Source organism: Propithecus coquereli, unplaced genomic scaffold (genome assembly GCF_000956105.1).
Source record: "Propithecus coquereli isolate 6110/MARCELLA unplaced genomic scaffold, Pcoq_1.0 Scaffold210, whole genome shotgun sequence".
NCBI classification, from domain to species: Eukaryota; Metazoa; Chordata; class Mammalia; order Primates; family Indriidae; genus Propithecus; species Propithecus coquereli.
In genome coordinates this window covers 4275480-4291454 of record NW_012146079.1, presented here as the reverse complement: position 1 = coordinate 4291454, position 15975 = coordinate 4275480, and the positions used below count along the sequence as shown (strand labels likewise).

General features: G+C 41.1%; 1 protein-coding gene across 1 annotated transcript in view; it reads right to left on the bottom strand.

The window, feature by feature from the left end:
- The window catches only part of KIF26B (kinesin family member 26B), a 451375-nt gene that overhangs the window by 96594 nt on the left and 338806 nt on the right, over window positions 1-15975 (bottom strand). The window contains exon 5 of the mRNA XM_012644360.1: window positions 11255-11438. Within this exon, the coding sequence (XP_012499814.1) occupies window positions 11255-11438 (184 nt within the window). The remainder of the gene's footprint in view (window positions 1-11254; window positions 11439-15975) is intronic.

The window sequence follows — 15975 nt, the reverse complement described above, 5'->3', positions numbered from 1 at the left end:
CACATACGTTCAGGGGAATTCTATCCAAAAGCAAAGGATGTACGAGTTCTCTTGAGAAAGAGTCTGTATGAAAACATGTTTTACATGCCACCATGATTCTTGCATATGAACTAATCACAGGGCAACTGCGTGTAGCACATCAACATGTTAAAAATAAAAGTACAGCCTTCCCTGATGGCTGTACTGTCAGTTGTCATCACAATGCAATATGAATACTGTAGGAATATTATAGTACACTCGGTAAAAAAGGAGGGGGAGAATCAGCTCAACAGGAAGCCAATTATCTGGCACAAATTTCAGCCTTATCTGCCATGGTAAGCAAGAGTGATGATAATAATAACAGGTATTTTTAGTTTGCGTTGTCTATCTAAACAATAATTTTTAACTCTTTCAAATAGGGAGAAGAAGAGAACTGAAAGTAGAAACCTAAGAAGCTAGCACTGGGAAACTGAGGCTGATTTTACCATCACTGGTTTCAGCAAGAAAAAAGCCTTCTGATTAGCTACAGCTGGTCCAGTGCTCCACTAATGAATCCATGTAACATTCACTGTTGCTAGTAAACAGATCTCAACTGAGCTATATAAGTGGACAAAATTTCTATCTGAATAGTTGATTGTGGCATGGAACACACAGGTAGATCAAGGGAACAGGAAAAGAGACTTGGCAGGAAATTTGTCCCTAGCACTCACTAAATGCTACTATAATCATTCTATTTTTGGTTATTTTTACATGCAAAGTTAAGAGTTAAATTTCAGTGCAGGCATTTACAGGTCAGCATTACAGACTACAGAATAGACCTGAGATGGACTGGTAAGGCAATACGAGAGAACGTAAAAGGTTAATGTTGTAGCCTTAAGTAGCTAGAGGATTTTTATTTCAGAAACTATTAAACAATCTAAAGAAAAATACATTCTTCTTTTAAGAATGTATTAGAATTATTTCCCCTTCCATAATGATACATTTCAGTTCAATGAAGCATTATAAAGGGATTCAAATATTTTCTATTCGATGCAAATCATTCAGTAGTCAAGAACAGCATTTCCTACTCTGTGAGAGGCACAAAGGAAAACTTTCTAATTAACTCAGCAGTTTGGACTCACCTTTTTTTTTTTTTTTTAAATAAAACATTGCTATCAATCCATTTTAATGGGATAATTATAGCAAATCATGATTAACTTTCCTTTCATCCATTAGCAAGAGAAAGATAAGATGCTGCAAATGTTGGCTTAAAATATACCTACTATTTCCACTCTCTTTATATCAGTAATTGTCTAATTGTGCTGAGCTTGACTAAAATGTGGTTTTTGGACAAAGACTGATCAAAAACCCTATTCTGGCATTACAATCCATCTTATTGTCCTTTGGTTAATTGAGACAGTGGCATTTATTCCAGAGAGAATTCCCATACTTTTTCTCATGTTTTCATTCCGTAAGTCAGGATGCTAATTAGGAATTACAGGTATTCCAGGGGACCCCAAACCTATCCTTTAATTATGATAAAGGTTGCTGGCTTTTAAAAAGTCTCCTTACAAAAATTCTCTTTCTTCTACACACACACACACACACACACACACACACACACACACACACACACATATACATACACAAGCCTACCATCTCTAGTTAATACCTAAAAATACAGGGATAGAATTGAGATCAAAAGTCACAAAATGGGGGAAAAAGATTATGAATCTCTTGTTCAAATTCTGACTTATAGTTTTTATGACAGATCATCTCATACATTCAAAAGTTTAAACTTTTGTCTTCTCCCACATAAATGGGTTGACAAGTTAGTTCCTCTTGTTAGGCCTGTTTCCTCATATGCAAAATGAGAAGATAGGACAAGATGGTCTTTAAGAAAATTCCTTGGTGAGGGATGTTGACAATGTTTGCTATTTGCTGGTGCAGCGTAAGGCACCATCTTCTCCCTGATGTAACTCCCCCAGGGCGACTCACACCCTAAAGGAGTGAGTGGGGCCAAGAACCAGTGGGGTCTTGTCATTTAGATGTCCTTGGCATTTGTGTCTTTCTCACAGCTGCCTCTTTCAGGAAGGACACTGCATAGTGCTAAATGCCCAATTAGGACCTCACAAGGACTCAATGGAATTATGAAAAATAATGAACAACATTTATTGAGCGTCCTTTCTGTAAGCTGGCACAGGAGAGGGGTATGAAAATGAAAAGGACATGATTTCTTCTCCCAAGAAGTTAACCACCTGGTGAAGGAAACTGAAAAAGGATATGTCACCAGAAAGTTAAGGAACTGAATTCCAGCTTTCCCACAGATAGTTCTTGGGGAGTGTATCTATACATATCAGTGTCTGCAGGGCTTCATGTCCCTGAAACTCAAGCCATAAGGTTTATAGAAGATACCAGCTCCTCATATGAAGCAGGCAGGGGAAGTTTAGAAAAGTGGAAAATTCAGAATCTCCATGAAGAAAATGGATTTAAAATTCTCTTTCTCTTCGTGTACCCTGAAAGCTCCAACAGCAGACCTGGGATGGATGACAGGAAACTCTGGGCTACAGGACCAGACTATTCCTCCCTGATCTCCCCAGACCTTTCACCCAGTTTGCTCCATGTGTATATCTCAGGCCAGGAAAGCTAGAAAATGAGTATTTTATATGTAGTAAGATGCCATCCTATCAGAAACCTAACCTAATTCAACTGAAATGTGCTGCTTACCCCTTCTAGTTCTCCATCCAATAATGAAGACAACAGAAAACGACATTCAGAACTTGAACAGCAGAATTAAAGACAGTCATATTAATAATGAACAAAAATGACTTCACACTTCCTTTACACATGTCTTTATCATGCCTTTTCTATCCAGCGGTCTTTAATGGAGAACATCTCCTAATAGTCCCCCATCCATTTGCAATAATGAAGACTGCTAGGTTCAAGAGTGGCATGGTATAGAGAAAAGGGCCCACGACTTTCAAATTCGCCCCAGAAACAGCACGGTCCTCTGTGCAGCACCACTTGCGTTTCCTGAGCTCCGGGATGGTTCCGGGGATGGCGCGGCACATAATGCGCATGTGCGGCCCAGGGCCTGGCGCATGCTAGTACTGGGGCGGAAATCTGCATCCGTGGGAAAAAAGAAATGGGGATTGATGAGTCAAAACATTTTCCCAAATCTCCTTTCTCTTGAGATACGGGTTGGAGGAGGGGTCAAAATAAGAAATAAAGAAAGAAAGGAAAAAACAACTACCAACCAACCGACTCTAACTACACGAGCTTAGGAGACGCCACCAAAACCAACTGAGCACAGAAAAGACTAACTGTAATTAGCGAGTGGAAGGTCACGCGAGTTTATTTCCCAGAAGAGCTAACAATTTACAAAGCTTTCAGGCTAGCTATAGTGATTAATGTGTATACATTATTTATGCAGTATTTCCCCCCACTTTTTCCCCCAACAGCACACGAAAATAGATAACTCACAATTCACTTTTGGTCTTTAGTGTTTAAGGATGTAGTGAATTTGAGTGACTAGTGGGATCCAGAATTTTCCATAACATTTGAATTCTTTCCTTCATGTATAACTGAATTTTAACATGTTAACTGCCATGTCAGTTGTATTTAACTCACACTAGCTTTGAACCTGGGGCTCCATGAAGCATATGTAACTCACACATCTCTTTACCTTGAGCTGCGTGAACTATTTTTCAAGTTGCATATAACTTATGCACAGAAAACAATGAACGATAATAAATTTTTCATTAAATTAGAAAGGATCATTTTGTTTTTGAAGTTTTTATTCTGTTTTTGTAATAAAACACTGTGGCCCCAGGGGAAAAATTTTTTATTTGTAGTGTGGCAGTCTAAGTGTTAAAGACTGGCTCAAACTTTTGCTGTTGTTTTTGATAAAGCTTCAGGATGAGGAAGGGTAGAAATGATAAGGAGGAACTATACAGTTTGCATATATTGTTTAAATAACCTGTATCTTAGTGGGCTGGAAGGCATGAGATTTTACCCTCAATATAACCTGGCATCACTTCCTGAACAAAAAAGAGCTGTCACTGCCATTTCTATTTGTTGAATAAAGGAATTATAGCTACATAGTATCTGTTTAAAAATCTTATTTAAATCTAAAGTCTTATTAAATATTCTTCTTATAATCAGAATGTAAACTGAACAGAAATCTTGTCTTTCTCTTTCATACAATGTCACAAGGAGTTAGTAACTGAATGACTTCTACCCTAAAAATGTTAATAAATCTGTAAAGGAAAAGAGTCTCTACTAAAAAACACATCTGGCTCTTTTATATTTTTTCTATGCTGTTTTTATACCAAACAAGAGAAAGTTGAAAGTCAAACTAAACTTAGACAATGTAGGGCCTGGTGACATGAGACAAGTAGTGTTTAAGTGTGTGCATGTGTATGAGAGAGATTATTTAGCAAATACAAGTGTTAACAGAGGGCAAAATATGCCAGCACTGGCTTTGAAACACAGTTAGAGGCAGATGACTTAAGAGTGAGGGCTGAGGGGAACAGAAAATAATGGTGCCAGCCTTTATTGCATAAGAAAGATAACGTGGCCAGACGAGCAGTTCTGTTTCTAAATCGTAATTCCAACAACTCCACCAAATCGCCTGCTTTGAGGCTGCCCTGCCCACGGAGGAGAAATCTCAGTGAAGCACTTCAGAAATGCACAGACGACTGCTTCCTGGCCTTTTGGCTAGGATCAAGTGTAGAAACGCGCAGGTGAATGGGCATAAGTGGGGATGGGCAGCCACTGTGAACAGACACCACATGCCCCTCTCTACCCAAACGAGGCTAAGTGGGCATCCTAAGGTCTTGGAAACAGCATTTGTGGCACAGAAATGGGGGCATAGGCTAAAGGCCAGTCAAACATGTTTATGGAGATCAGGATATATCTTCCCCTTCCTGTGCAGCCATGTGGCTTGGAGCAGCCAACCAGTTCCTGTACCCTGTCCCTATCAGTGGCAGCTACTATAGTACCTGGAACATAGCGGGTCTTTAGAGTTACTTGCCAAGTGAATCAAGTAGGACAAGCTCTCCTTGATGTGTCCCCAGCTTAATTTTCCACAATTCCTCTCCATGTTTGCACCATCCAATTTTTTATGATACTTCCAAATTCTACAGAGTCTATTCTCTTGCTGTTAGTGTCCACTTACAAAAATTTTCTGATACTCCCAAAACATGTTTGGGGGAGAAAGGCCGGGTCCTGATCATTGTCATTCTTTTGAGGCATCCCTGGAGGTTATGAAGAAAAAGAAAGTTCCTTTTCCCTTCATGCTTCTTTGTGTTCCCTTCAGGTATTCTTCTGAAGAGGAGAATCAACCAACCTGCAGGATGCTTGCCATCAACCCAATACGATTGTCACCATCACCACTCTCACCCTTGAAAGTGTTTATGCCCCCATGATGTGGCTGCAGAGCTGTGTACTTAGTGTGCTAAACAGATAACATGCTTTGCTCCAGAAGCTTGCAATCCAAGACAAAAATCTCTGACATTAAGCTTTGACACACTAACAAATGAACATTAAACATGGATGTTAATTAATTGTGCAAACAAATTTCACGAAGACTATTTACTGACTTAGGAGAAGGAACCATGTTCAAACAGATTAGAAGTATCATTTACATATAAGCCAAATCAGTGAAATATAAATGGGGAATAAGCTGATTTGATCCACTAGTCATCTTTATCTATTCATTAAGAATGTCTGTTAGCCCACTTAGTAGCATAATTTCTTTATGTAATTTGAAAGTTAGACAGAATCATTTTAAGTCTGTAATTCTCACTTTTCCTTAAATCAGCTTGTCCCTCATATTGGTCCAAATTGGTGAGATTTCTAAGTTTGGTTGGAATAAAGTAGTAGATTGTAAGTGCTGTAAGGACAGGCATTCTGCCTTGTCCATCACTGCAAACCCAGCACAGTACCTGACACATAATAGGTGCTCAATAAATATTCATTATATACCAGGAACTGCTCTAGGTGCTGAGAATCCTGAGATGTTTCATGTGTGTGTGTGTGTGTGTGCGTGTGCGTGTTGTACTTCAGCTCCAGGTATACTGAAGTTACCTCAAATTCTTCCATCACCATGGCCTCTAGAAAAGCTTTTGCCTCAAGAAGTGATTAATGGCCAGCAATGACTCAGGGTGGGGATGGAAGGAGATTTGCCACTGGAAACAGCAGGGAGTGGGAACGAGGGGAGGGGTGGGATGGAGATCTCCAACTTTCTGTGTATCTATTCTTGGTTGTTATTAACCTTCCTCTCCCAACTCTGACTCTGAAAAGGGAAGGGTGTCCTTCTCCACCGGATGAAGGCAACTGGTTCCCAATGTTATTTTCCTACCAGTGTGGTCCCATGACACTCTTTTCTCTACCCAAAATTTTGTAGAGTCATGTATCTCTAGCAGCAGCTCAGTGATACCATAGAAAATAAAATGGCTTAAAGGTCTTAACTTCTCTCCCAGAGGGAGGTCTTGGATGGCTGAGGCCTGAGAGGCGGTGGCTGGCTGGGTGACAAGGCTGTCACCTTCAGGCTACCTCAAGCACAGGAGCTTCCTTGCTCCCCCAGCCCCAACCCAGAAGGTCCCAGCTCAGGTTTAAATAATCGAGTTGCTTTTGGCAATTCAATCAAGCTTGTCTATTTCAAACACACCAATTTATATATGGTGCTAATTATTTATGTTCTATATTAAACTCCACTGTATTTCTTTGAGATATTAAAATATAAATTATGCAACAGAGATACATTGATGGGAATTTTTCCATATGGGTAAAAAGAATGACAGCTCCTAATTACAGCGAGATATCCGTGGAGGTGGAAGAGGCAGGAGTCTGGGAAGATGGGCCCCAGCTAAGGTCAGGCAGTCTGGCACCTCTGTGACATGGCACAGTAAGAACCTGCTGGCATGTGAGAGTCAGACACTGTGCAGGAAGAGGTATAATCTCGTTTCAATCACAGTACACATTTTAATATAACAAGCATGTGATTATTATATTAAAACTCTCTTCCAGAGGACACGCTTCCTCCAATTGTCACTTCCTCCCCACCACTGTCTCTCTGAGGCCTAGCAGGACAAGGTGGACTCAGCTGTGGTGTGGCCACTGGTCAGATAGAAGCCACCCCTTCCATCATGTGCTGGGACCCCACGCTGATGCCCTCATCCACGACGCATTTCCATGGGCAAACTCAGGGCTTTGATTGCATTTTCAATGGCAAATGAATGAGGGGGATAATATCTTAAATTTAAAAAAATGTATGAAAATTAATTTTATGCTTCATATAGAACAGAGAAGACCCTGTATAGCAAAAACAATTCTAGGCAATAAAAACAAAATGGGAGGTATCAATTTAACAGACTTCAAACTTTATTATAAGGCTATGATAATCAAAACAGCTTGGTACCGGCACAAAAATAGAGCTATTGACCAGTGGAACAGAACTGAGAACCAGATATAAAACCATCCTCATATAGCCATCTAATTTTTGACAAAGCAGACAAAAACATACACTGGGGAAAAGAATCCTTATTTAATAAATGGTGTTGGGAAAACTGGATAGCCACATGTAGAAGACTGAATCAGGATCCACACCTTTCACCTCTCACAAAAATCAACTCACAGTGGGTAACAGACTTGAACCTAAGGAGTGAAACTATTAGAATTCTAGAGGAAAATGTTGGGAATATTCTTCTAGACATTGGCCTAGGCAAAGAATTTATGAAGAAGACCCCAAAGGCAATCACAGCAACAACCAAAATAAATAAATGGGACCTGATCAAATTAAAGAGCTTCTTCATAGCCAAAGAAACTGTCACAAGAGCAAATAGACAATTCACAGAATGGGAGAAAATTTTTGCATGCTACAAATCCGATAAAGGGCTGATAACTAGAATCTACTTAGAATTCAGGAAAATCAACAAGACAAAATCAAACAACCCTATCAAAAAGTGGGCAAAGGACATGAACAGAAACTTTTCAAAAGAAGACAGAACAATGCCCAAAAAAACATGAAAAAATGCTCAACATCTCTAATCATCAGGGAAATGCAAACCAAAACCACAATGAGGTATCATTTATCTCCAGTGAGACTGGCCTCTATCAAAAAGTCCCAAAACAATAAATGTTGGTGTGGATGTGGAGAGATAAGAACACTCATACACTGCTGGTGGGACTGCAAACTAGTGCAACCTCTGTGGAAAGCAATATGGAGATACCTTAAAGAGATACAAGTAGAATTACCATTTGATCCAGCAATCCCATTACTGGGCATCCACCCAAAAGATCGAATGACACTCTATAAAAAAGACACCTGCACCCGAATGTTTATAGCAGCACAATTCACAATTGCAAAGATGTGGAAACAACCCAAGTGTCCATCAATACATGAGTGGATTAATAAAATGTGGTATATGTATACCATGGAGTACTATTCAGCTTTAAGAAACAATGGTGATCTAGCACCTCTTGTATTCTCCTGGATAGAGCTGGAACACATTCTACTAAGTGAAGTATCCCAAGAATGGAAAAACAAGCACCACATGTACTCACCATCAAATTGGTATTAACTGATCAACACATAAGTGCACATACAAGAATAACATTTATTGGATGTCGGACAGGGGGGAGGGGGGGAGGGGACAGGTATATGTATACACAAAGAGTGCGATGCGCACCATCTGGGGGATGGACACGCTTGAAGCTCGGACTTGGGGGGGGAAGGGGGGCAAGGGCAACATATGTAACCTAAACATCTGTACCCCCATAATATGCTGAAATAAAAAAAAATGTATGATTTACAATCTTTACTAACAAGCACACTCTTCCCCATAAGGCCTCTTACCCCTGGTCTCTACATATGGTATGTCATGAAATCAAGATTGGACCAGTGCCCTTTGCCCTCCAAACCATTTTTGTGTAAGTGCTAGGTCATCCTGCTGGCTGGAAACACTCTTTCTGCTCTTTTGGTCCAGGCTTTGGTGCCCTGATACCTTTGTCTCAGAATTCCTGGGAGGGAGTTAGGGATGGGGAAGGAGGGGACAGAGGCCTTGGGCTTGGGGCCCAGGTCCACCTGGGGATGCGTTCACATCAACCCTTTTAGGAACCACAGGCAAGGCCAGTGTTAGAGACGCAAGAAGACAGTGTCTGATGTGGTGCATTTTGAGGTATCCTGGACAGGGCCATACTGGGGTATGTGAGTGCCCCAGGTTGGCTAATAATCTGGTACCTTTTCAAAGGGATATCATTTAAACATTTACTCACACTTATTTAGAAGAAAAGTGAGATGTTGCTTAGAGCACAAAAGGGGAAGGAGATTGTACTAAGCAGCTTGACTTCACTTTGCCCAGGGCAGTTCAGCTCTGGCACTGAAGTTCCAAACTCCTCTTAGCAAAACAAGAGCCCATGAACACTTAATAAAGATTAGGATGGTAACTTTTATGTTATCTGTATCTTACAACTAAAAATACAGAATTTCAAAAAAGAAAAAACAGCCCCCGCAGTTACTTGACGTCACCCTCCTTAGACGGCAGCGTGTCAACCACCCATCATCGCTCCCATGTGCCCCCGGGGGGTGTTACCACCCTTCCTTGGCGCTTCCACCCACTTGAGTCCTCTGGACAGGAGTCCTGGTCCACACTGTTTTCTCCACCTGCTTCCACGTCTGGTGATGCCGGAACAGCCCCCATAGACCATGCCCAGGCCACTGCCCTGCTCCCTTGGGTCTGACTTTACCTCTGGGCCTGGCAGAGCCTTCAGCTGAAAACCATCTGCCCTGCCCAACACCATGGACAATTCTAGGACTGGATGCTTTCCCTCAGAGTAAGCATTGCCCTACTGACTGCAATCTTAAAACTTAAACTCTTCTTGGGTTTGAATGAGTACCATATGAAACTACTATCTTCCCAACAGGGTGGTGAGACTGGGGGTGGGAGAGCATGGAAGGGGACATTCCCAGGAAAGGAGAAGAGAACAGAGGAAGAGGGGGTAAACTCTAGAGGGACTAAGGCCTTCCGAAGACCATAAACCTGGCATGACCCTGTTGGGGTCCAGGGGATGGGCAGTCAGTGATCAGAATATGCAGAACCTTGACCCGGGCAGCTTAGCAGTTGCTCCCTTCAGCAAGATGAGCAACTGCCCAGAACAAAGCCCAGGGCCAGAGTCACGTTAAGTTAGCAAAGGATAGGGAAGGTTGTGTGCACCATCCTGCTTTTGATGAAAATAAAAAATAAAACTGCCCCCTCTTTCTTTAGATAAATGTTTGTATAACCCCCAGCTTATTTACCAATAAGTAAATTGGTAACAGTAAACCGTAAGTTACTTCATCCAAATGTTTATATCGGAAGAGAGAAAGGGTTTAGAAATGACATTTAAAAATAAAGTTAGTTGACACGTGGCTGAGTGACATCTTATATTAGCGTTCCTACATCTCTTTCTAAGTATTTGTAACAATTCAAAATTGCATTTCTTGGCTAGAAAGGCATGACTGAATATGCTCCCCAGAAATCCCCTTGGTGGTCTAGTTCAAAAATAGAAGTCATGATTTCTCTGAAAATGAGGAGAAAATGCAAATGTCACAGGGAAATTATGAAGTGTCTTTACATCTTACTTCTGTACCGTGTACTGTGTTTTCACTCGGTCTCATGCCTCTGCCTCTGTCTTTTGTGTCTTTGTGTCTTCTTTAAATAGCTACGGTTCTTTCAAATAATGCAAAAGCTGTTTTGTTTTTGTTTTTTTGAGACAGGGTCCTCCTCTGTCACCCAGGCTAGAGTTCACTGGCATCATCATAGCTCACTGTAACCTTGAACTCCTGGGCTCAAGCGATCCTCCTGCCTCAGCCTCCCGAGCAGCTGGGACTACAGGGGTGTACCACCACACCCAGCTAATTTTTTTTTTTTTTTTTTTTTTTTTTGCTTTTTGTAGAGACGGGGTCTCGCTCTTGCTCAGGCTGATCTCAAACTCCTGGTTTCAAGGGATCCTCCCACCTCAGCCTCCCAGAGTGCCAGGATTACAGGCGTGAGCCACTGCACCTGGCAAAGCTGCGTTCCCACCCCCCCAACAAAATCAAATCAGACCTCCAACACTTTGAATGTCTTAATTTACTACTTAGTATATGTAACCAAAGAAAATTTTACAGTACTTCCAAACGAATTTCATTTTGTCTCCTTTTCTCTCTGGCGCCTTCTTCTTTTCACAAATCGGAGCCCTCATTTTCTTCTTTCCCAAACCTGACCTAGAACCCCACACTCTGAGCAAGTGGCGAGGCGGAGACGGCACCTACCTTGCCCAGGCCTGGGGTGTCCTTCACCTTGTTGACCGCCCTCAGCAGGCAGGGCGGGGCTGGGGGCGGGGACGTCTGCAGAATCCCACTGAAGCTGGTGGCAAAGAGGGGTGGCTCCGCAACGGAAGAGGTCGAAGGTCGATGCTTCTTCTTTTTAGAAGACAGGTTTAACTTCTGGGCAGCTCTGGAGGATATAACGTAGAAAAGAAACAATAAGGGAAAAACTGTTGTACAATCAGATCCGCTAGGATTACTTTATTTTCTTTCTTTTTAAGAACTCCCTAGTTCTTACTGAAGCCCGATAGTTCTGTCTGTCCTCATCCTCCTCTGTAGCAGCCCCTTCCTACAACAGAGTGAACTTAATGAGCTGCCCAGTCATTTATACAGCAGAAAAAAGCCACAAAAATTGCATGGTTCTGCAGCCATGATTAACAAAGAAGTGTGTGTTATCCACTGACATTCAGCTTCAGCATGAAAAAAGCCGGTCATCTTTGGGGATAAACAGCACCTATGAAGTTAATCATTCCATAACTTCTCCGGTATAAACTCAAGCGTGAGAGACCTTATGAGCTAACTTAAAAACTCTAACACCTTGTAAAATCCAAGCCAGCTTCATGAAGAACCATGTGGTGACCAATCAAGGCATGCTATGTATGTGACTGAAGAAGAAAAATACAAGCCCCCATGCGATAGGGAAAATATAAATCAAACTGGTTTTAGAAACATAACAGAATCAGAATATAAACCCCAGCCAGGGTACAGGGTGCTGAGACTATGGGCTGCTCGTGTGGATAATAGGCTATTGTGCAGGGCAGTCTTTAAAAGCAAATTGCAATTCGTGGGCAAGTGCAAGGTGAGGGGGTCACGGCAACAAATGGATGCAGACAGGGACAGGTGGGCGCAGAGGTGCCCGGCGTCATTAGCAACACTGGCTATTCACATGACATCTTCTATCACTCAAGTACCCCACACCACCTACAACATGATAATCTTACTATATAAAAGAGGGCAAGGGGCAGTGTGAGGCACAGATACTTTACAGACTATAACATACTCATTTCTGGACTAATTCTTGGTGTTTTCACACTACGCTCTTGTGCTAAGAATTCCAATTTCCTCATTAAATGTTTGAGCTGCTGCTTAAAACAAAAGGACTACCATGACTTTATTCTACAGATCAAAAACTTATCATCCATCCAATGTGCTTACTGATTACATAACAGGTCACGGGAGAGGCAGGTCAGTAGGATGAAATCAATATTGTTTGCACCTCCTCCTTCCCCCGACCCCAGTCTCTCCTAATGATCTGGAATAGTTGCTTTTAATTTTGTATCAGTAAGTGTCATGCTTTTGACAAATCCCCTGAGCTACAAAATTGCCGCTGCACAAATATAGCAAATGGCGTTACCATTTCAAAGCTTAATTTTCTCAGCAGTAAAACTGAAAATCTATTTCACAAGAGTGAAATACAGAGGGATGGGATATGTGGGGAATAACAGGTTTTGATGGAAAGATACTTCGAGTCCCGATACCATGTGCCAAACTTAGGGAAGTCTATAGTCATTCTATTACACGATGATGAGAAATGAAGGGCACAGGAAGGAGATTTCTACAGTGCTTTCCTTTTCTGATCAGTGAAAAGAAAAAGCTAAGAATATATTTTTTTCATGATTTCATTGCCACTCTTCTTGATGCTTTCCTTCTAGCACTAAGGGCAAAATGGAACTGTTCAATGACTCGTCTGGTGCTTCTCTTGGCAGTTTTCATTCCTCTTCAAGATTCTCTCCCTAAATGAACGGCAACTCATCCCGGGGTGTGTGTCAGTCAGCGACAGGAGGTGTCGCATCACCTTCCTCTGACACCTGCATATGCCTCTGCTCGGCGATCCCTCATTGCTTTCAAGCCTCACTGCCTACCTCTCAGAGAGCTTCAAGAAGGGGGAAGATGATGATCTCCTAGTAACTGAAAAGTGGCGTTCATCCATTCACATTTAGGATTCTTTCGCACAGTGGGAAAAGGACTGGGCAGCAGCTGGGGTTCCCAGGCCAAATGGTGAGAGAGAAAGGGGAAGGCAGTGACACTAGAGGCAGCTTAGAAGGGGCAGGGGCCTGATGGCTTTTTCCTTTTTCTTATCTCTGCCACCCTTGCCCACATGCTCACCCCACACACCCCCTGCAGAGGAGGAAAGCAAGGGTCTCTGAAATTGAAGCACGCCCCAGGACATCACTCCAGGTTTCCCTCCTCTCTCTCTGCCCTGCAATATCAAATCTTCACCCTCTCCTAGATCATTCCCAACAGCATACGACATGTTATTTCTCCCATCTTAAAAAATGAAACAAATCCTTCCCTTGATTCTTCTACTCCAGCCAGCTACTATTCTATTTCCTCGTTTATCTTGGCAGCAAAACTCATGGAAATAGCTGTCTATACTCACTTTCCCTAACCCCTCTCCTTCTGCTCTCTATAAACTCATTCCTGTCAGGCATCTGTCCCACTAGTCCTCGAACTGCTGTTGGCTAGGTCGCCGATGACTGCCATGATTGCTAAATGTAACAGTTATCAGCCCCCACCCTGACTTATCAGAGCACTCAGTGTATCCTTCCTCCTTGGTACACTTTCTCCTCTAGGCTTCAAGGACACTCTGGTCATTCTTTCCAGTCTCCTTTGTGGGTTCCTTCTCTGCTGCTGCCCAACCTGTTAATAGGGAGGTGTGTGGGGCCTCAGGGTTCAGTCCTTGTCCTCTTCACGTCTGCACGTCTGCCCTCAATCCTTTGGTGTGTTCTTCCAGGATCATGATTTAAATAACATCTGTATTAAGTAATTTCCTTATGCCTATAATTCCTCAATTTTTTTTTTTTTTTTTAAGATATGAGGTCTCACTCTGTTGCCCAGGCTGGAGTACAGTGGCCTGATTATAGCTCGCTGTAATCTCGAACTCCTGGGCTCAAGCAATCCTCCTGCCTCAGTCTCCTGAGTATCTGGGACTACAGGTACACCCCACCACACCTGGCTAAATTAAAAAAAAAAAAAAAAATGTTTGTAGAGACAGGGTCTCGCTATGTTGCCCAGGCTGATCTGGAACTCCTGGCCTCAAGTAATCCTCCAGTCTCCCAAAGCACTGGGATTACAAGTGAAAGCCACCACACCCAGCCCCAGTTTGGGGATAATTTATCATATAGCCATAGTGAGTAAACCACCACCCACTCCCAGACTCTTAATTTCCCTTATCCTAATTGTCCACAAGCATGACACTTATTATCTTTAAACATAGTAGATGATTTACTTAACTATCATTTCTATTATCTATAATCTGTTTTCCCTCTAGAATGTAAGTTTCAACAGGGAGGTGATCTCATAAGTATTTGTTGAAAGAATCAATGAATAAATGAATGAATGAAGACTAAAGGAACTGGGGATATTTAGCCTGGTGAATAGAAACCTGGAGAAAGAGGAAGGAAAAGAGACTTTTCAAAAATTATCTTTAAAGAAATGAATAAATGGTATGTGGAAGGAAGTATTTTTCAAGCAAGGGTGCCAGACACTTTCATAAGCCATTTTTTGAATCTCAGAAGACTTCATAAGGAAGATAATATTACCCATATTTAACAAAGAAATGAGGCATAAAGAGGTTAAATCCAGAGGACTTTCAATATCTGACCCGAGTTTGAACCTGAGATACTAGGTAGATAATTTTAGGCAAGTTACTTAAGTTCTGATAATGTATATAAAGGGCTTAGCACAGTGCCTGGCATAGAGTTGGCAGACAATAATGCTATCATCATCATCATCACTATTACAGATAATATTATCAAGTCTCAGTTTCTACATCATAAGATAAAGCAAAAATAGTACCTACTTTTGTAGACTTTTTATGAAAATTAAATAAGACAGTACATGTAAAGGGTTTAGTACTCTAATATGTGATATTTTGAAGGAATATAATAAATAATAATTAGAATTGAGACTGAATATAGGTGTCTTGCACCATATCACATCTGAATAAGGGTTAGATTTATATAACACAGGTAGCTAAACAGTAGATGAAACATAAAGGCATATTTAGCTTTATAACCATAAGGGACATTTTTCTAAAAATTGGAGTAACCCATTAGTGATGGGTCAACTTCACAAAATAATGAGTTTTTTGTCACTGAAATTGTCCAAGTAGTGGGTAGAAAACCATTTACAGGGAATATCAGAGACAGAAATGCATGCAATGGGAAAACCAGATGATTTCTAAAATCTCTTCCAATGCAGAGTTTCTGCAATGAATCCTGGAATCGCTATTTCATTTAGGAAAGCTTCTGTTAGCTTTGATGCAAAAAAAAAAAAAAAAAAAAAAAAAAACCCAGTAATAATGGAAGAAATTCTTTTGAGAATACATTTAAAATTATTTTCTTCTTAAAATTTACATATAAAATATATCAGGAGAATTTCAGAATATTGAAGTTAATATAAATCACATTTTTATAGCCATAGATTCCATAATAGCATTTTATTTTAATTTTGACATCATTATAACCAGCTATTTGATCTCTATTTTATATATTCCAATTTCTTGCAGGTCAGCAGCTTCAGCTCCTTTCATGCAGCATTTCAATGACACACAGATAGGAGAAGGTTAAGATTCAGAAATCATTCATGTATAATTGTATTATTCAGAGATTTAAAGGAGAGGCAGTCATGAAAGAATTGAAAAGGTAAAGACATTTTGGGTAGAA